The sequence below is a fragment of the Camelina sativa genome, chromosome 9, assembly GCF_000633955.1.
Source record: "Camelina sativa cultivar DH55 chromosome 9, Cs, whole genome shotgun sequence".
Classification (NCBI taxonomy): Eukaryota; Viridiplantae; Streptophyta; class Magnoliopsida; order Brassicales; family Brassicaceae; genus Camelina; species Camelina sativa.
The window spans coordinates 17,992,551-18,012,372 of NC_025693.1; the positions used below are offsets into that span (position 1 = coordinate 17,992,551).

Consider the following 19,822-nt stretch of genomic DNA (forward strand, 5'->3'; position numbering starts at 1 on the left):
ATTGTCACCTATCGGAACCCTAGAAAACAAAATTGAATTGAACCTGAGGAAGAGGAAGCGAGGCTGCGAGGTCAATGACGAACTCAGATTTGAGGTAACGGACGGCGATTTCACGGCGATCCATGACGAGCTCCCCGCGACCAAAGACTCTAGATGATTTGGAGGTAAAGGCGGTTTTGAATTTGAGGAGAATGTGGATGAGGAAGGAGAGATCGGCTAGGGTTCGGCAAAAGGTGACGAGGATACCGAAACGGATGTCGATGGACATACACGCGGTTCCAGCTTGGACAATGGGGAGATAGAAGTAAAGAGGGTCGAGGAACAGAGCGAGAAGGCAGGTGATGAGGAAGATGTGGTTCCATCTCGTTATTAGGTCACCGCCCGGGTCGAGTGTTTTGTTACGGAGCTCGGAGAAGATGGATCGTCGGCGTTGGTTGTTAGGGTCGTTGTGGTGGTGACGGAGGGAAAATGCCGTCGGGAAATTACGGAACCGTGCGGAGGTGTAGAGGTGGAGGTTGCTCATTTGGGGTTTGCGTGTGTCTCAAGTTATGGAAGGGAGAGATTTGTGGGAGTGAAAGAATGAGATGATGTGGGAGACAATTAAGGAGAGGAGAAGGAGAGAAGACTGTGTCTCCATGAAAATGTATTTTAGGTAAAAAGTTATCAATTAACATTAGTTTAGTAGACTTTTTAATTGATCATGTTTAAAAGACCCATACAAAAAGACTACAGAGGGAAAAAAAAAACAGAGAGAATTGATTATGTTATGTAATATTTGTGTTAAAATTAATTTTATAAATGTATATTTAGAAAAGATGTTTATTCGTAATATAAATTCATGATCGAGATGTTTAAAACTAAATTCGCATTTGAATATTACTAGATATTCACCGCGGGGCTATTTTTTTATAAAAAAAATAGAATTTGCTTTATAGATCAACTATATATATAACTAATGTTTAATTTATATTTTTTTTTAAAGTACAACCTTACAAATATAGATATATTAGTTAGTATAGAAATTAGAAAGTATTTTGTTAGTAGTATAGAATTCCTACGTGTACTAAAAGTAGGAATGTTATATCAACCACTAATAATTAATTATGTATGTTTTGTTCATATATTTATAGAAAAGTAGATGTTATATTCATAAAATTTAAAAAACCAATAAACTAATTGATATGTGGTTCAATCAGTCCGACTTATTGACTCAGTAACCCGAAAAACTTTCAGTTCACCTTCCGGTCCGGTTTTAAAAACATTGTCGTTTACTGATTAGGCCGATTGTTTAGGAAATGTCTGTATGGAGAAAATATTGTTGTGTAAAATTATAAACTTAATATTAATTAAATTAATTATAAACTTAATACTTAATGTTAAAGCGAGTGGTTCCGATTGTTTTGAAAATTTTATTAGAATAGAAAATCTTGTTTTTAAAAAATAAAAATATTAATTAATTAAATAAAAACTAAATTAATAATTAATGCTAATGGCATGCTTATAAATAAGATGCAACTCCAGGATTTATTTGCTAAATGTCTCCAAATATATATATATATATATATATAGGTATATATATAGGGAATTAGGGATAGTTAACGGAATTTTTTCGACTTATATATGACATTGTCTATGATTTGCCTAAAATATAAAAATGTCGCCAATGGTTTGATTACAGCTGAAGACAGTTTCGTGTTGGCTTGTTACACCAAAACCCTTCAACTCAGTTTCGATCCTTTTGCAATGGAAGTTGGACAAGCAAATCTTGAGCCGAAGACCAGCTCCGATCCACTTGTCGATGAGTCGTCTCGCGGTTCCTGCCTCCCCGGCTTCGGAGCCACCACCGTTAAATCCTCCTGGTGGCAGCGAGTTCACAGTAACCACCTTCAAGAACCACGGTGGTGGGTACGGGCGTTTCTAAAGATCCGGGAGTGGTCGGAGATCGTAGCTGGACCACGGTGGAAGACTTTCATGCGCAGATTTAACCGCGATCGACCCCGCGGCCGCAAGTGGGATGATACTGCCAATTTCCGATATGATCCTTTGAGTTACACCTTGAGTTTCGAAGATGAATACAAAGACGATGACGACGATGAAGCTGGATTTGGTGGAGTCCGAAGCTTTTCGATGCGCTACGCTTCTGTCCCCGTCGATTCTAGTAAAGCTACCGACGATATCAGCGTTGTCGACGCCGTGAAATGATTGATGATGATGACTCTTGTCAGGACGAGTTCTACGATAGGCGTTTGAAAAGTCTCTCGCGTGAGTTGTGCGTTTCCTCCTTATTTATTTGTTTACGTGATCAAGTTTAGTTTGATTTACTGTATTATTTTGTCGTTTAAACCTACTCCTCTTTCTATATGTCATGTAAATGTATCACTACTGTCTTATACCTATTTTGATTCTATAAATTTTGTCTTTACTAAGGACGGTATATTTTTTTTTTTGTTACATAGTTTCATTGTGTGTACAAAAGATTATGGTAAGTGACCGTTAGTTGCGTTTAACTGTATATTAAGTTAAGTTTGGTTTGATTTTTGGAACCAAAAAAGGATGTGTGGTTTGATTTATATCCATGTAAAAGGTCTTTGTTGATGGTCTCCTTGATGCAACCCAAAAAAAAAACCACCTATTTTGTTTATTAAACCGAACCATATTACTCTCTTCTCCTTCTCCGACGACCAAAACAAGATCTTTTACATAGACATACTCTCTTTTCTACTACAATACGTTAGAACCTAGCCAAACCACCAGAGTCCTTGTTTACTGATTTACCCGCGTGAACGGAGCAGTTATTACTGGTATTTCCCTCACGAAGAGACGAAGACAGAGCCACCACAAAATCTTGATTGCATTCAAGATACTGATGCGTGCCCATTGAGTAACACCTTCTTGGCACTCCCACCCCAATTTCACCTCTGACTTCATGCCGTTGGCTTTGACTTTGACTTCCGTTCGTGCTTTTGAATCTCCCGAGACGAACAGAGAAGACTCTTTTCGAAATAGATACTTTGCCTTCGTTGACCTGCTGATGCTCGGACAAAGTGGCGGCAGGAGTCTCCGCGTGGTTGAAGCAGAGGCTTGAGGAATCGAAGTTTGAGGTTGAGGTTGAGGTTGAGAGTGACCGTCTGCAAAGAGGGCAAGAAGAGTTGGAGAGAAGCCACATGTCCATACAGTGAAGATGGAACGCATGGCCACAGACTGGGAGTAGCCTGAGCTTGTCTGCGTCAGAAAACTCACTGAGACAGACGGCGCAATCGAATGACTCTTTCAGACTCATGGTTACATCACCGTAAAGAAACACGGGAAGTGCATCAATAGCCGTTTGGTCGAGACCAGAGTCGTGGAGGAAGAAGAGGTGCTGGAGCTGAGGAGAGGAGGAAGAAGAGGGATCTGGGTCGGGACTGAAATGGGGATATGGAAATAACATTGAGGACTTGCGGAGAAATTTGAAAATTAAGTGGAGGACACCGAGAAAGATGATGATAAGAGCAAGAACAGAGATAACCAAACATAAGACAGAGATTATAGAGCTTGAAGATGAATCTTTCTGGTTCAGAAGAGCTATTGCCGCTTCAGATGAAGTTTTAGGTGAAAGAGCTTCTGTTTCATGGATTTCAGACAAAAGCATCCTACACATTTTGTTGTTTGAAGAGAAGAAACTGATTTTTGAGTTTAGCTCAGTGATCAGTCTCTGTAAAAATATATAGTAATGAGATAAAAAAGCTGATAAAGATTTCACACATGTACTGTCTAGTTTATTTCCAGATCAAGACACGCTTTAAAAGGCTTCTCATTGTCTCCCTCTTTATATGTTGGTGACTGATTTAACATGATTTTAAGCTAAACCATAATCATCATTGGCTAAAAAGACCACAAAATGTGATTAGGATTTCACATTTAGAAGGTCAAGAACCACAATAAGCTGAAAAAGACAAGATTATGATTAGGCAAAATGTTATCAGGTCCACCATTGTCTTCCACTTAGATGTTCTTAAATCATTAAACATAGCTTGCCTTCTAATACATAATCTATTCACTCCCACTCATTTGTTATTATATATCTTGAAAATAGAGTCTATGTATAATACTTTTGTTATGATGATTCATTGTCCCATGTTTCACAATAGTATCTTTCAAGAAGTCAAAACTCAATCATAACTGTAAGCAAATAAATAACACAGAGACTGTCGGCTGAAAGATGGGTTTCTGAGAATTTCTCCAAATCAATATAATCAATTGATCAAGATACATCGATTACCATTTTTAGTTCTTTAAATTATTCAAACCATGTAATGTGCCCCTTACAAGTTATGAATCCTAGCAAAGACCACGGAATTCTACACTCAAAGCGAGAGAGCAGTGCACACACACCTTTGCCCGCAGATATACTGAGAGTGTCATCTCAATTATGTGAAAACGTTTTTAAAAACGAACAAGTAGTTGTATAGCTCATCATTTCTTCCAGGGATTATCACCGTAGTAATAAGCGGTACCAACCATTAAAGCGACAGTAGCACCCTGGACGACCACCCTAGCTCTCATCAAAACCTGACCCAACTGAGAATTGCCTCTTCTGAAACTAATCAGCCCAGCGGTAAGCACTCCCGCAGTCATAAGTGCGCCTACAACAGTTTTTATTCACAAGAAAATTCATCAATTTTGAATGTCTTAACAGTATAGACCAAGAAGACAGTATAGAATTATATAATTTTTGTCTCTGTCAATGTTTATAGAAACAGAATCATGGCTGTGCTACTAGCTAAGGTCCAAGTTACATGCCAAAGGAACAACCTTTAAGCAAGGGAACATTAAAGACTAGTTCGAGAAACTGATATCATCAAACAACTTTGGTTCTTACTGGTTTATTCAAATATGTTTTGCAGCTCCACAACATATCACTTAAATAGAGTTTAAACAATCTCTCTCTATAGTTCTACCATCTACCATGATACTAGAGATTCTCTATAGACCACAAAATCATACATACCGACACAAAAATTGTAATCTCAATTACATAACTTGTTAATCATTTCAGAGCCTATTGTTTGGGATCTCAAAAATTCTGAATTTCACATTGATTCTGATTTTGAATCAAATTGTGTCCCAGAAACTAAAATCAGCAGCAATCTTAAAAAAAAAATTAACATTTTGAAAGCCCAAAAATTCAAAATTCGATTTTTTGGTGAAAATGAGATGAAAAAAAGACACAAACCGAGAGGAACGAGAGGATTCCTGACACGCTTCTTCTCCTGGAACAGATCTTCCACGTCTGGTTCTACCGCACTCATCTTCTCCACAACCATCTATAATGCGAACCCCAAAAAAGAGAAACGAAACTAAAAGAGAGAGAGAGAGAGAGCGAAGTAAATTAAAAGCAGTCACGCGTGGCCTTGTTCGTCACCAGAGACCGTGTGTGACGACGAGCCGGGTCGGGTCTACGGTTCTATGAAACGGGTCGGATTCGAGAGTGTTTGAAAAGGTTTAAAACCCCAAAATGGTGTCTATATAAAGAAGCCCACTGGGCTCGCTTCTGCGTCCGCAAGAGCGATTTGTAATTAGAGCCTTTTTTTCCGGCTAATCATGTAACTAGCGTTATAAACGTCTCTCTCTCTCTCTATTTTTATAAACAGAGAACAGATTTGGAGTATTTAGAAACAACGCCAAGTTTATAGTTTCCATTGTAACTGAATATTTCGAACATGTTCTCTGTTTAATAAATGCTTTTAGTGGTAATACAGGAGATATATCTCTTCTCTTGTATATTAAGATATATATATATATATATATATATATATATATGAGGATCGGAGCTTAAACTTTCATTTATAGTTAAACTATTAGGTTCATCACAATTCACACATTATATGTGCATCTGTTACAGTATCATGCTCTAGCTGTTAAGGATACAATCATATCTCTCAAGGATACAGTCGTATCACGTCCTCACCACTCAATCATATATGTCAACGATACGATCGTATCACGTCTTCACTACCTCAATATTCACATTCCTTGTTTCTGTTTCATTCCATATGTTGTATAGCCTAGAATCGTCCATATCTCAGTATATATATGAGTCTGTAATCATCTCTGTAAAACACATTCAATAACAAAACATTCTCAACATTCACATGGTATCAGAGCTTAGCCGATACTCATAAATTTTTTTTCTTTTTCCAGCCATCCCAGTTTCTTCCTCTTCGATCTCCTTTCTCATTCTCTTGTTCTCAGATCTTATTCCCAGATCTCATTCTTTTCTTCTTTCCTCCATTCTCTACAATGGCTGCTGCAGAAATTGTTGACTCAACTCAAGGACTCCTTAACATCAATATGATGAACATCACCAAGCTCACCTCTACAAACTATCTCACATGGAGCCTTCAAGTTCATTCTCTGCTCGACGGCTACGACCTTGCTGGGTACATCGATGGCACCTCCGTCCCACCAGAACAAACAATCGGCTCCACCACTCCGCCAACTCCAAATCCATCGTACGCAAAGTGGAGACGCCAAGACAAGCTGATCTACAGTGGGCTTCTTGGCACACTCTCTCCGGCGATCCAACCGTTGGTCTCCAAAACCAAGTCCTCTGCCGAGATGTGGAAACAAATCTCCTCCACTTATGCAAATCCAAGCTGGGGTCACATTCAACAACTCCGTCTGCAACTTAAGCAAGCGTCAAAAGGTGAGAAGACTATTGATGAGTACATGCAGATGCTCACCACACGGTTCGACCAACTCGCGCTTCTTGGCAAACCTCTTGCTATTGAGGACCAACTTGAGTTCATTCTTGGTGGCTTACCTGAAGACTATAAATCTGTTGTTGATCAAGTGGAAGGGCGTGACACTCCTCCATCCGTTGTTGAAGTTCATGAAAAACTCATCAGCAAAGAAGCCAAACTTCTATCTCTCTCCTTGCCTACCGCTTCAACCGGACCAATCTCTGCTCATGCTGCGACCTATCGTCCAAAGTTTAACTCCGGGAAACAATCATTCCGGTCACACCAACCATGGCACAACAACAACAACAACAACAACAAGAATCACTATCAACAACCACGACAAGAGAACCGCATGCTCAAGGGGTACCAAGGCAAGTGTCAAATCTGTGGGGTGTTTGGTCACAGCACCAAACGCTGCTCCCACCTTCAACAGCCCTCCTATGGCTCTCAAAGCGGTATTCTACCCTCTCCGTTCCGCCCATGGCAGCCGCGTGCCAACCTTGCTCTTGGACACCAACAAATAACAAATCCATGGATACTTGACAGCGGCGCCACTCATCACATGACCAGCGATCTTGGTAATTTGGCGTCACACCAACCGTACCAGGGCGATGATGCAGTCCTCATCGGTGACGGTTCGGGTCTTTCAATTTCTCACACTGGTTCACTGTCCCTCCCTTCAAACTCTAAACCTTTATCTCTTACCAATGTCCTTTGTGTACCTAACATCCACAAAAATCTAGTTTCCGTATACCGCCTATGTAACTCTAACAATGTCTCTGTTCATTTTTTTCCTGCTCACTTTCAGGTGAAGGATCTGATCTCGGGGGTCCTATTACTCCAAGGCAAAACTAATGGTGAACTTTACGAGTGGCCGGTCTCCATCTCCACCATCAAATCCTTCTTCGCCTCACCCTCATCAAAACCATCTCTCAAAGACTGGCATTCACGTCTAGGCCACCCTTCTCACTCCATCCTCAAAACAATTGTTTCAAAATTCTCTCTTTCGTTTTCTCAATCAGATTCACAAACAATGTTGTGTGCTGATTGTGCAATTAATAAGAGCCATAAACTCCCTTTTTCACAAACCTCCATTGTCTCTTCTTCCCCTCTTGAAATAATCTTCTCTGATGTTTGGACCTCCCCAATCCTCTCAATCGATAACTTCAAATATTACCTTATACTCGTTGATCACTACACCCGATACACATGGATTTACCCGCTCAAGACTAAATCTCAAGTCCGTGACACATTCATCACATTCAAGTCCAATGTTGAAAACCGCTTCAACAAACGCATAGGTACCTTATACTCTGACAATGGCGGTGAGTTCGTTGCTCTACGATCATTCCTATCCAGCTCCGGGATCTCGCATCTCACCTCACCTCCACACACTCCCGAACACAATGGGATCTCCGAAAGAAAGCATCGTCACATCGTCGAAACCGGGTTATCGCTTCTCACTCATGCCGGTATGCCACACAAATATTGGACCTACGCCTTTGCTACGGCTGTTTACCTCATAAACCGCCTTCCCACGCCAGTCCTCACCATGGAGAATCCACAACATAAGCTGTTTGGCGCGGAACCCAACTACGACAAACTTCGTGTGTTTGGGTGTCTATGTTTTCCGTGGCTGCGTCCGTACACCAATCATAAGCTCGAAAACCGCTCAACTCCATGTGTCTTTTTGGGCTATTCTCTCACGCAAAGCGCTTATCTATGTCTTCAACCAAGTTCCGGTCGAATATATGTGTCACGCCATGTTAAGTTTGATGAGAGCAGCTTCCCGTTTCAACAGTTCTCCCCACCATCATCCGCAACTCTACCATCTTCTCCGGAACCTCAACTACATCCCTCTGCTATACTCATACCATCTCCTCCATCTCTAACTCCCCCAACCCAGCCTCCTCCACCGTCACCGTCACCACTCGTAACGCCACCGCTGCCAAGACCACGGAGCTCAGATCGTCACCAGCCAGTGATCACGGAATCAATCGTCAACCCCGAACGAGACACTGTTACGAACAATGTTGATGACTCTCACAATCGCCCTCACCACGCTCCAACAACTCAACCTGAACAACAACCTCCTCTCAAACAATATGTTAGACGATCCATCACCACAGGCCCATCAAAACAAGCCCACACCAATCCACAAACATCAAACCAAATTACCAAATCACCAAACCCAAACACTCAACCTCCAAACCCGACACTCAACCCTCCAAACCCAACTCCACAACCCACATCCCCAAATCCATCACCACCTACGGTCAACCCGTTACCAGCTCCACCTGCACCACAACCCGTTGTCACCGATAACCAACATGCAATGAAAACTCGCCGGAAAAATAACATCTCCAAACCCAAACAAAAATTCAACCTCTCTGTCGCTTTATCCCCCTACATACCACCCGAACCCTCGACAGTGACTCAGGCCTTGAAAGACCCGAACTGGCGTGGAGCCATGTCTACCGAAATTGATGCCTTTGCTCGGAACCGTACTCTTGATCTTGTTCCTAGACAGCCTCACCATAATGTTGTTGGTTGCAAATGGCTTTATAAAAACAAATTTAATCCTAATGGCTCACTTGGCAGGTGTAAAGCAAGGCTCGTTGCAAAAGGATACACTCAACAGCTTGGTCGTGACTATACCGAAACGTTCAGCCCAGTGATCAAATCAACCACGATCAGGCTGGTTCTTGATGTTGCTGTCTCTAAGTCCTCGCCTATCAAACAGCTCGATGTCAATAACGCATTCCTACAAGGAACACTGGATGAAGAGGTCTATATGGAGCAACCACCAGGCTTTGTCAACACCGACTTCCCGAACCATGTCTGTCGTCTACAAAAGGCGATCTACGGCTTAAAACAGGCACCTCGCGCATGGTACACCGAACTAAAGAACTACCTGGTTGGTCTTGGTTTTGTGAACTCCCTCGCCGACACATCACTGTTCGTGCTTCAAAATGGGAAGGAATTTCTCTACCTCCTTGTTTACGTCGATGATATTCTTATTACTGGGAGCAATGCTGCTCACATACAACAAGTTCTTACCTTACTCGCTGAACGCTTCTCTGTTAAGGATCCTGAAGATCTTAATTACTTCCTTGGCATCAAAGCACATCGCACTCCTCACGGGCTCCATTTATCCCAGCGGAAGTACATTGTTGACCTTCTCCATCAATATAACATGACCGATGCCAACGCAGTCCTCACACCGATGGCATCCTCACCAAAGCTCACACTTACATCTGGACACACTCTCTCGGACCCGACACCTTATCGAAAGCTCGTAGGCAGCCTCCAATATCTAGCTTTCACTCGGCTTGACATTGCTTACGCGGTAAACCGCCTCTCACAGTTCATGCACCGCCCCACCGATGCTCATTGGCAGGCTGCAAAGAGAATACTACGCTATCTGGCCGGTACGCCTACACATGGTCTCTTTCTCTCTGCCAAAACACCACTATCACTACATGCTTTTTCCGATGCAGATTGGGCAGGAGATTCCCATGACTATGTATCAACCAATGCATACATCGTTTATTTAGGCAGCAATCCTATATCTTGGTCAGCAAAGAAACAGAATGGCGTGGCACGATCCTCCACCGAGGCTGAATACAGGTCGGTAGCCAACACAGCATCTGAAATAAGATGGATATGTAATCTCCTCTCCGAGCTTGGGATACGACAAACTGCTCCTCCGGTGATATATTGTGACAATGTTGGTGCCACATTCCTCTGTGCCAACCCCGTCTTCCATTCCCGAATGAAGCACATTGCGATAGACTACCACTTCATAAGGGGACAAGTTCAAAATGGCCTTCTTCGTGTTGCTCATGTCCACACCACCGACCAACTTGCTGATGCACTTACCAAACCATTGGGTCGTCAACGGTTCCTTGAACTACGTCACAAGATTGGAGTAACCAAAGCTCCTCCATCTTGAGGGGGGATGTTAAGGATACAATCATATCTCTCAAGGATACAGTCGTATCACGTCCTCACCACTCAATCATATATGTCAACGATACGATCGTATCACGTCTTCACTACCTCAATATTCACATTCCTTGTTTCTGTTTCATTCCATATGTTGTATAGCCTAGAATCGTCCATATCTCAGTATATATATGAGTCTGTAATCATCTCTGTAAACACATTCAATAACAAAACATTCTCAACATTCACACTAGCTAACTATTAAGTTCATCACGCATATTATATGCGTAACCACTAACCACTACTCTTAGGCCAAATATACAGGAAAGAAAATAATATGCCTACTGTTGTGTAGTTAGCTTTCTAATATAAATACACATATACGTTCGTTCTAAAAATGTAGAAACATATAGCAATTATTTAAACAGAAAATCCTGTGATAAAATAAAACCTATTTTGGCTTCAAAAGTAATTAAGGTTAACTTGTTGTTAGAAGAAAACCTATTTTGGCTTCAAAAGTGCCTTTGGCCTAGTGGTAAAGGGGCTCCAGCTGGAGCTTCCGCCCTGGGTTCAAACCCCCTTGGCCACCCGGAGACGCCTTAAGTGGTAAGAATACGTGGATTTCTCGTGGGCCTCGTGGGATTAGTCTTTGGGCCTAGAAAGCCTTTAGGATCCCCACGGTTAACAAAAAAAAAAAAAAAAAAAAAAAAAAAAAAAAAAAAAAAAAAAANTTGACTGGTTACGGAAAAAAAAAATCCATATCAGAAATTTATTCTAGTTACGTTGGGAAGAAATAAAGAGAAATATATATCACGAACTTATTTAATATGTTTGTAGTAGTAGATATGTTTATTCGATTTGTCAATAATAATTGTATACTAAAAATATGTAATTAATTTCCGATGGTGATCCTAGCTATATAGTATATCTTTTGTTGTAACTGCCCGATCTTTTTGGATCGTCGCCGACACGTGACAAACCCTTGACGATTAATAACATAGACAATACGATCGAGAGAAACAGACAAAAAGAAAAAGAAAAAAAAGAAGAAGAAGAAGATGCATAGGGAAATAGATGATCATGAGAAGAGAGTCAAACAGGAGATGATGAAGCAGCGGGAGGAAGGTACGCTTTGTGGTGGTTGGTTTCCCATCAAAGACATTAAGGACCCTCGCTTTGACGTTATCGCCAAGTTCGCCGTCTCCGAGTTCAACAAACAGAACAACTCGGGACTCAGGCTTCAGACCGTTGTTTCCGGCATCATGCAGGTCGTCGCCGGTATTAATTTCCGGTTAGTTCTGGATTGTCAGTGACGGAGACGACGGAGTTAGCAAGACCTACGAGGCGCAGGTCTGTGAACAGGCCTGGCTCCATTCCAAGTTTCTTAAATACTTTAAATCCATTTGATTAAATTATATTGTTGTACAAAAAAAAAGAAAGAAAGAAAGAAGATTCGTCTAATTATGATTTTGATTGTTGGAAGGTATCTCTTTCTCCTTCTCTAAACTATTTTTGTGTTTAAATGTTTAATTTAAATGGTAATGGGAGAGAATTTAACCAAGAAAATTAAAGGGGGAAATGTAACAAATATTTGATGAAAATAGTGCTAAATAAAACAAGAAAGACCAAGGAAAAGCAACTTTCAGGTATCTAAAGGAAATGTGATTAGTATCTTTAATTTTAAAGAGTCATGTGGGACTGGATGATGCAATAGATAGAGATCATGTGATTGTGAGGAGCCGTCGTTCTTCTTCTTTCCCTCTCTTCAGTCTTCAAAGTTCAAACCAAAAACGAGTGAGACAAAAAAAAAAAAAAAAAAAAAAAAANATATTGAAAGAAAAGAGAAAAAAGAGAGAAATTGGGGTTTTTTTAATAGAGAAAGGGGTTTTATAATTACTACACTTGGGGCTCAAAGTTAATAATAATCACTTCATTTACCTCTAGAGAGACTGACTGACTCGTCTAGGGGGTTACGTTTCTCTCTCCCATCTCTCTCGCTGTCTCTGTAGAATGGCTTCGAGTGCTTCAAAATTCATCAAATGTGTGACTGTTGGAGATGGTGCCGTTGGGAAAACTTGTATGCTCATCTGCTACACTAGCAACAAATTCCCTACTGTAAGCCCCTCCTCATATCCTTGTAATCGATCAGCAAAATTCAATCTCGCTTTCGTAGCTAATATCCTTCGATTTCCATCAAATTGTTCTTCTGGGCATCTCCAATTTTGTTACTTTTTTTTTTCTTTGTTGAAAATCCTTCTGGGTATAATTAAATTTCAGCTCGTTCTTACGAGAACTTCATCAGGGGTTTTCAAAGTTAGCTCCTTTTTTAGGGATTGTGTCTAAAAATATCCTTTTTTTTTTAGATTTTTAAACTTTTTCAACCAGAGTTTCCTCATAATGTTTCGACTCTACTGCTATAGCCTTATATGTATCTATTGGATTTAAAGACGAGCTGAGACTTGTTGGGGTTGATTGTTGCAATGTATCAGGACTACATACCAACAGTTTTTGACAACTTTAGTGCAAATGTTGTGGTTGAAGGCATCACTGTCAACTTAGGCCTTTGGGACACTGCCGGTAAGTATCATTTTTTGTATCCCTCTCTCTTGAATTTTGAGGTCCTTGGTTAGAGATATTTGTAGTGATGTGAAGATTGGTGACTGTTGAGGTTTTTTTTATTTATGAGTTTATCCTTTCATTTTTGCAGGGCAAGAAGACTATAACAGACTAAGGCCTTTGAGTTACAGAGGAGCAGATGTTTTTGTGTTGGCTTTCTCATTGATCAGCCGAGCTAGCTACGAGAATGTTTTCAAAAAGGTTTGTGAATTTTTTATTCCTTCTTTCTCTTAATGGGAAAGCAAATAATGAAATGTGATTTTCTGATGTTTGTCAAGTATTTATTTTGTTCAGTGGATCCCTGAACTCCAGCACTTTGCACCAGGAGTCCCCATTGTACTTGTTGGTACTAAAATGGGTAAGATAGCTATAAGAGTGGAACCAATGTATTTCCTTGAAAATCACATTTAGTATATGTAATGTTTCTTACAATGTTTCGATATATAGATCTTCGTGAAGATAAACATTATTTGTCTGATCATCCTGGACTGTCCCCGGTAACTACATCACAGGTGTGGTTTTTTAACCTGTAGAAATCGTAACCAATGTTGACCCTCTCTTCCTCTTGGTTTTTCAATGATATTAGCATTCATGTGTGACAGGGAGAGGAACTCCGCAAGCATATTGGAGCAACGTATTACATTGAATGCAGCTCAAAAACTCAACAGGTACACCTGCATGTATGTTAGGAATCATTCATGTTAGTTTACACTTTTACATGCACCAATATGACAATATACTTTTCTTTGGTCTATGATTTTTGTAGAATGTGAAAGCCGTATTTGATGCTGCTATCAAAGTGGTAATCAAACCAGTGGTGAAACAAAAGGAAAAGAAGAAGAAGCAAAAGCAACACAATAGATGTCTCTCGTAAGTTGGAGTAATCTTCACTTTAGAATCTACTTATATATATGATGTAGAAACTGTAGAATTTAGTTATGCAAAAACTCACCTTTAGCTTCGTACAGTTTTTCTTATGTTTTATGTAAAGTCTCATAGTCATTAACAATTGTAGATTGGCTTTCTTTCTTTGGCAGCCACATTCTTTGCGGGAAACACTGATGAATGATGATGACTCAACTCCTGATGGATTGTTCACTTCTTTTTTCTATCTTTCTAATTATCCATTATTGTTGTTCTGAGAAGTCAGAATATACATAGAGTTGGCAGAGAAGAAGCCTCTTCTTCAGTTTTTGTTTGTATATGTGACCGTGATGTTTTGTTTGTTCGAGTTTGGTTATAGAATTTGTTTTAGCCCATTATGTAGCCAAAGATCCCATTAAGAATATAAAGAAGAAGAGCTTGGTTAAAACCAAATCCTTTTAGTTCACAGCTTATTACTTGCTTCTTTCGAAGAAGGTTGAATCCTTGTTGAATTTATTAGGTCTTATTGTGAATTCGAGACCAATAGACAAAAGCGTAACAAAGAAGAAGCATGTAAATTTCAAACAGAACTAGCACAAGTAATAAATCTACAAACTGAAAAAAAAAAAAAAAAGAAGTAACTAATCTTGTTGTGTCTATAATACAATCCCACCACCTAACGCAGAACATATATGTAAAGCCACAATGCCAAAGACTTGTATGATCACAAGTTAAAACACACTCAAAGCCACCAACATTTGTTTTATCTCTCTACTCTTTTCTGCCGGTGTATAGAGATACACACATGCATGTTAAAAGAATGACCAAAAAGTGTGTTTCACCTTTTAAAACTCTTTGTGGGCAGGAGGTAATGCGGGTCTCTCGCTGAGAACCTTGTTGATGACTCTTTCTGAAAGAGAATGGCCAAGCAAGTGAATTTGAGACTGTTTTTGGAAGATCTACATGATGATGAAACCAAGAGGTCAGGTTTGTGTTCTTAAAAAGGTTAAGACCACTGCGAAGTCGCAAATTGACTCACCCATTCCTCATCTTAAACAGAGCAGGCCAGCCAATGAAGCCTTGTGGCATCACAATCAGTCCATCTCGTAGTAACTACAGTAAAAAAGAAAAGTAATTGGAACATTAGCAAGAGCGAAATAAAAAGTGCGGTCATGAAACAGTAAGATTTGTGGATTTCGAGGGCTTACAAGCTCATGTGGCCTACTGATATTCTGCGCTATTGTTATTGCCAAGAGGACTGCCTATATCCATCCCATCCTCCTTCCGGTTCTTTCCTCTTCAGAACACCACCTGATATTTGATACATTCTTGCTTGATCCTCCTTCAATGGTAAGGAAGCAGATGAGGATAATTGCCTTGCCACAAGTGATGATTCATCTCTTCCCTCCGTTTCATGACCTCCAGGACCAGAATTTAAGTCAAGTCCTGACCTAAACCATTTCGCGCTATTGTCCAAAACTCCGCCATTGCTACCACCATTTGGGAGGCCAACGATATAAGGTCTTGGGTAATTAGACGGAACTGGAACTCCAGGACCCAATATTTGAGAGTTGACACCAGGGAAGCAAGCTCTCCCACTTGAAGAAGAATCCATCTGTGCTGTAGAGGCACCAGAGAAATTTGTTGAGGTAATGGGGAAGCTGTTTCCAAAAGGAAAGACAGGATACTGGAACGTTGTGGACGGAAAGGGCATGGCTGGAGATGACGACAAAACCGGACCCCTGTACCCTTCAGGGTTAAATGAGGAAACACTAGTTGTAGGACCCAACATTCTCTGTGGTCCACGATTGGCAATCATTGGAAAAGGCTGATCACCTCTCTCAGGCATAATCGGAGGAATGCTCACTGCTGAATAAGCATTAGCAGCAGGAAACCAAGATGAGAAATTAGCCATATTTTCACCATTCACTCGTATTCCAGAGAGAGATGGATGTGATGGCAAGCCACTTCGTGAATGTTGATTTAGAACCATAGATGACTCAACAGCCGAATCATCACCTGCAGGTCCATCATTTAAATCGAAATCTCTACGACCACCAGTCGATGATAATTTAACCTGTTGAAAAGATGACTCTGGCCGATGACTACTGCTCATTGTGTAGTTGTTCATATCAGTTGAATCATCAACTTTGTTTAGATCAAGATCAAGGCCCCCAGACGAATGATCAAGCGCTGAACCCATGACCCCAGAACGTACTCGGTCAAAACTATTGGTGATACCAGATGTACAATTTGTGGCATTTCCAGATCTTTGAGAAGCCAAATCTTCAAGGACTCTCTCATCAGGTACATTCAAGTCAAAATCCAAAAACGTCCTTGTCTGTTTGCCAGCAGATGTAGAAGCATCAGATGTAGAGGTGTTGTTAATGCTCAGTAACACATCCTGAGCTTTTCTTGGCTCAGCTGGGCGGAAGGCACTAGTGGCAGCAGATCCTCTCCAACCAACAGCCCCTTTATTTCTCAACAGATCGTCAGGTGGAACAAACGGACCTTTTGCAGCAGCAGCAACAGTAATGGATGCAGGAAATCCACTAGATATAGGAGCCACCGGCAACGGTAAGGTATTAACTGGTTGTAGAGGAGTTGGCGTCAAAAATACAGATCCAGAAAAGTTATTTGAATCCCCCTGTTTTGCATCGTCTCCATCAAAACCTTCATTTAGATCAAACTCAACTCTGGCATCCATCTCTGATCCAGCTGAAGCTGCGGCTGAAACGGAAAAAGCATCTCTGGCAGCAGACGTACACTCCTCTGCTTCATCTCCATCAGCATCACTGGTTTTAGGCCCGTTCGGTCTCTTAAGATCCTCTGCATCTTTCGGTGATACTCCTGGAGTAGCTCTTAACCCTGAGCACCGTTCCTTTACTTCAATATTTTCTTGATTCCCCTCCACAGGCTCAACTTTACCTTTAGTTATAGATGAGTCCAAACCAGCTGCGGCATCTTTTATAGCAGCCCCAGAAGCATCACAATCCTGCTTAATCTTCTTTATATCTTTTTGGTCTATCTGATTAACTGCCATATTATTGACCGTTTCAGTTCCAAGTCTATCAGTGCTTACTGCATCCATACCCCTTGAAATCCCAGGAGAGACTGGTACATCTTCCACTTTTTTAACTAGCTCAGAACTCAACACCGTTGGGGGTTTCTCTACTTTCTTATCATCATCAACACCGACAAAGGGAGCGTGTTCAACAGCCACAGAATCTACCTTTTGACTAATATCTCTACATTCAGTTATCATTGAGCTTGCTACTCTTTTCGTTGAGTCTGATGAGTTATCTGCCTCTGATTTAACATCAGCCTTCCTATCCTTTACTTCCACAGAGTCACTATCATCCAAAATCTTTTCCTTGATGGCGTTTGTGGGTAAAGCAGGAGAAGCAACGACATCATCTGAATTGTCATTGCTCTCTAGGCGCTGATCCACCAACCTTTGTAGATCTTCGGTCTCTGAATTTGAGCTCTTATCATGATCTCCAGTCTTAGATTCATTTTTTATCTCTGACTCCACCAACGGTGTGCCACTACTGCTAACATGTTGCTCACCTTGATGTTGCTCGTGCGGCAAACCATCCGAAGTAATTAGCTTTGCATCGTTCCCTACAGTAGAATTTTCATTCATCAAGGAATTTGATGGCTGAGATACCGGGGGTGATGCGACAGGCGATTTAGACATCTCATCAGCAGCTACACTAGCAAGAAGATTCATTCCAACATCATCTGAACCAGCCAAAGAGGCATTTGTCTCGGAGTATCTGACACAACTTTCAATCAAAGCATTCATTGAACTGAGTGTTCCGCCATGCCTTTCTCCAGATTTGAACTCATTTCCTAAGGAAGATGTGCCTTTAACATTTCCAGCTCCTTTATCAGAATCTTTAGGAGCCCTGCCGCGGTCATCACCAGCAACAAGTGGTGAACCAGCTGCCTCTTGCGAGATATCTTTTAATTCATTGCTTTGCCAAGACTCCGCATTCAAGACAGAGCTCACATTAGGTCGATAAGAATGATTTTTTTCTCTCACATTATTTTCACACAGTTCCTGCTTCACCGCATGCAAAGGAGAAGAAGCTCGGCTATTCACCGGAGCAGGGTCCTCCAAAGAGCCTCCACTCACACTTTGAGCAGGGCTGCGACCCCGATTTGGCAGCTTAACAATCAATTTATTACTGCAACCCTCAGTCAGAGGAACCTCAAGAATCTTTTCAGATGTCAAACTTGATTGAGAAATTTTCTCAGAAGGGACATTCCTTTGTGATGAGAAGGTTCGATTTAAACCAACTTCCCTAGGGGAAGCTGACGAAGATGATACTTGAAACACATTGTTTGATTTCCGATGCCTTGAAGAGCCACTGGAGCACTTCTTCACAGTTGAACCAGCAGTTGAGCTCCTTGCATCCTCTTTTCCAGATAAATTGCCTGTTTTAGCATGCTCGCTCGAGCAAGACTGGCTATTATTGTGGGACTGACTGGAGCTGCTACTTTTCTCATCCTTTACTGCAGCTAGGACTTCAGATACACCACCAGCACCAGCATTTCGATGCTGTCCATCTTTAGAAACAGTACCACCTGATCCCGGAGATGGGGCTGATCTCGTAGAGCCTGGCGACGTGGCTACACACTTCAGGTTGCTTTCCACCTGTTGTTTGACCGAGACTAACTTAGAAGCATGTAGATGTGATGATGATGTCTTGTTTCCCTCCGCGGAACCACCTGAATGTCTTCCCCCATGAGTCACTCTTCCACTTCCAGGCCAAGATACACCTTGGTTGGATCCAGACTTCGCATCCATTTCTGCCTCAACTCGTTTCTTCCATGTGTCGACCAAGCTCCTTGCTTTTTTCCCAATCTCTGAATTTTTATGTGACCGTAGATGATTAACAGACTTTCCAATGTTACAAGTCTGAAGTGCATTGAGATTCACAGGTAGCTTGTCAAGAGCGCGAAGTAAGACTAGGAGGAAATCGTCTACTAACCTATCACCGTCTTTGGGACTCCCCCCATCCCCAACTTTCCCTTTATGAACTTCCTGCAGCCACTCATCAAACACGGGTAATCCCCTGAGCTGGACAAAACGACTAAGGCAATCAAACTTGTCTGTTGCCGCTACAACCCCTGCAAGAATCGCACGGCCAACTAAGTCTATTTTCTTCTCATTCCTCTCAGGCAGCATAAGCTGCACCAATTTTTCAACTCCTTCAGAATCCACCAGACCACCTTTCTCCGTAAATTTTGAAATCTCAGACTTTAAACCGCTTTCTGTTCTGAGAGGACCGGAACCACTGTCATCTACCCGGGAAGAACGTTCCCGTTTAACAGACTCGGAACCATGATCCATACGCTCTCTTTTCCTTCCCTTACCCTGAGAGAGAAAAGAGTTGTTATTCTGGATGGCTCTATCTTTCGCTTGTGATGTTGTTGGACTATTCATGGACTTGGGAGAACGACCACCCTGCTGTAATGTTGTATGCATTTCTGATCGAGTCTTGCACAATAACTTGTCTACTTCTAGTTGTCGATCCTGCAAAGTAAAAAAAAAAAAAAAAAATGCCTTAGTTACCAGAGAAGAGCAAAAATCCAAACAGAAGAAGGCAGTTAGGTGGATGAATTATAATCTCACATCAATATAGTCTTGATCAGTCAGC

The 19,822-nt window shown here is 41.2% G+C and overlaps 5 protein-coding genes across 5 annotated transcripts in view; 2 read left to right on the top strand and 3 right to left on the bottom strand.

The window, feature by feature from the left end:
• Positions 1–651, bottom strand: part of LOC104715385 (probable cyclic nucleotide-gated ion channel 16) — a 3,146-nt gene extending 2,495 nt beyond the window's left edge. The window contains exon 1 of the mRNA XM_019229982.1: positions 29–651. Coding sequence (XP_019085527.1) covers positions 29–523 — 495 coding nt within the window. The 5' untranslated portion in view covers positions 524–651. The remainder of the gene's footprint in view (positions 1–28) is intronic.
• LOC104711277 lies at positions 1,637–2,426 on the top strand. The gene has a single exon (XM_010427970.1). It carries the CDS (start codon positions 1,744–1,746, stop codon positions 2,200–2,202), a length of 459 nt encoding a protein of 152 aa, XP_010426272.1. The 5' UTR covers positions 1,637–1,743; the 3' UTR covers positions 2,203–2,426.
• Positions 2,570–5,422, bottom strand: LOC104711278 (RING-H2 finger protein ATL48-like). The gene is made up of 3 exons (XM_010427971.2): positions 5,216–5,422; positions 4,458–4,625; positions 2,570–3,630 (listed from the first exon to the last, which is right to left on the bottom strand). Exons 1-3 carry the CDS (start codon positions 5,304–5,306, stop codon positions 2,732–2,734), a joined length of 1,158 nt encoding a protein of 385 aa, XP_010426273.1. The 5' UTR covers positions 5,307–5,422; the 3' UTR covers positions 2,570–2,731.
• On the top strand, positions 12,569–14,548 carry LOC104711280 (rac-like GTP-binding protein ARAC8). The gene is made up of 8 exons (XM_010427973.2): positions 12,569–12,788; positions 13,163–13,250; positions 13,381–13,490; positions 13,584–13,647; positions 13,737–13,801; positions 13,892–13,957; positions 14,056–14,159; positions 14,327–14,548. The coding sequence occupies exons 1-8, from the start codon at positions 12,684–12,686 to the stop codon at positions 14,349–14,351; spliced, it is 627 nt and encodes a 208-aa protein (XP_010426275.1). The 5' UTR covers positions 12,569–12,683; the 3' UTR covers positions 14,352–14,548.
• LOC104791016 lies at positions 14,710–19,822 on the bottom strand (the record flags this gene model as incomplete). The annotated part of the gene is given in 4 exon segments (XM_010427975.2): positions 14,710–15,112; positions 15,193–15,266; positions 15,362–19,698; positions 19,798–19,822. Coding segments are annotated over 2 exon segments (4,327 nt in total), but the record flags the coding sequence as incomplete, so codon positions are not given.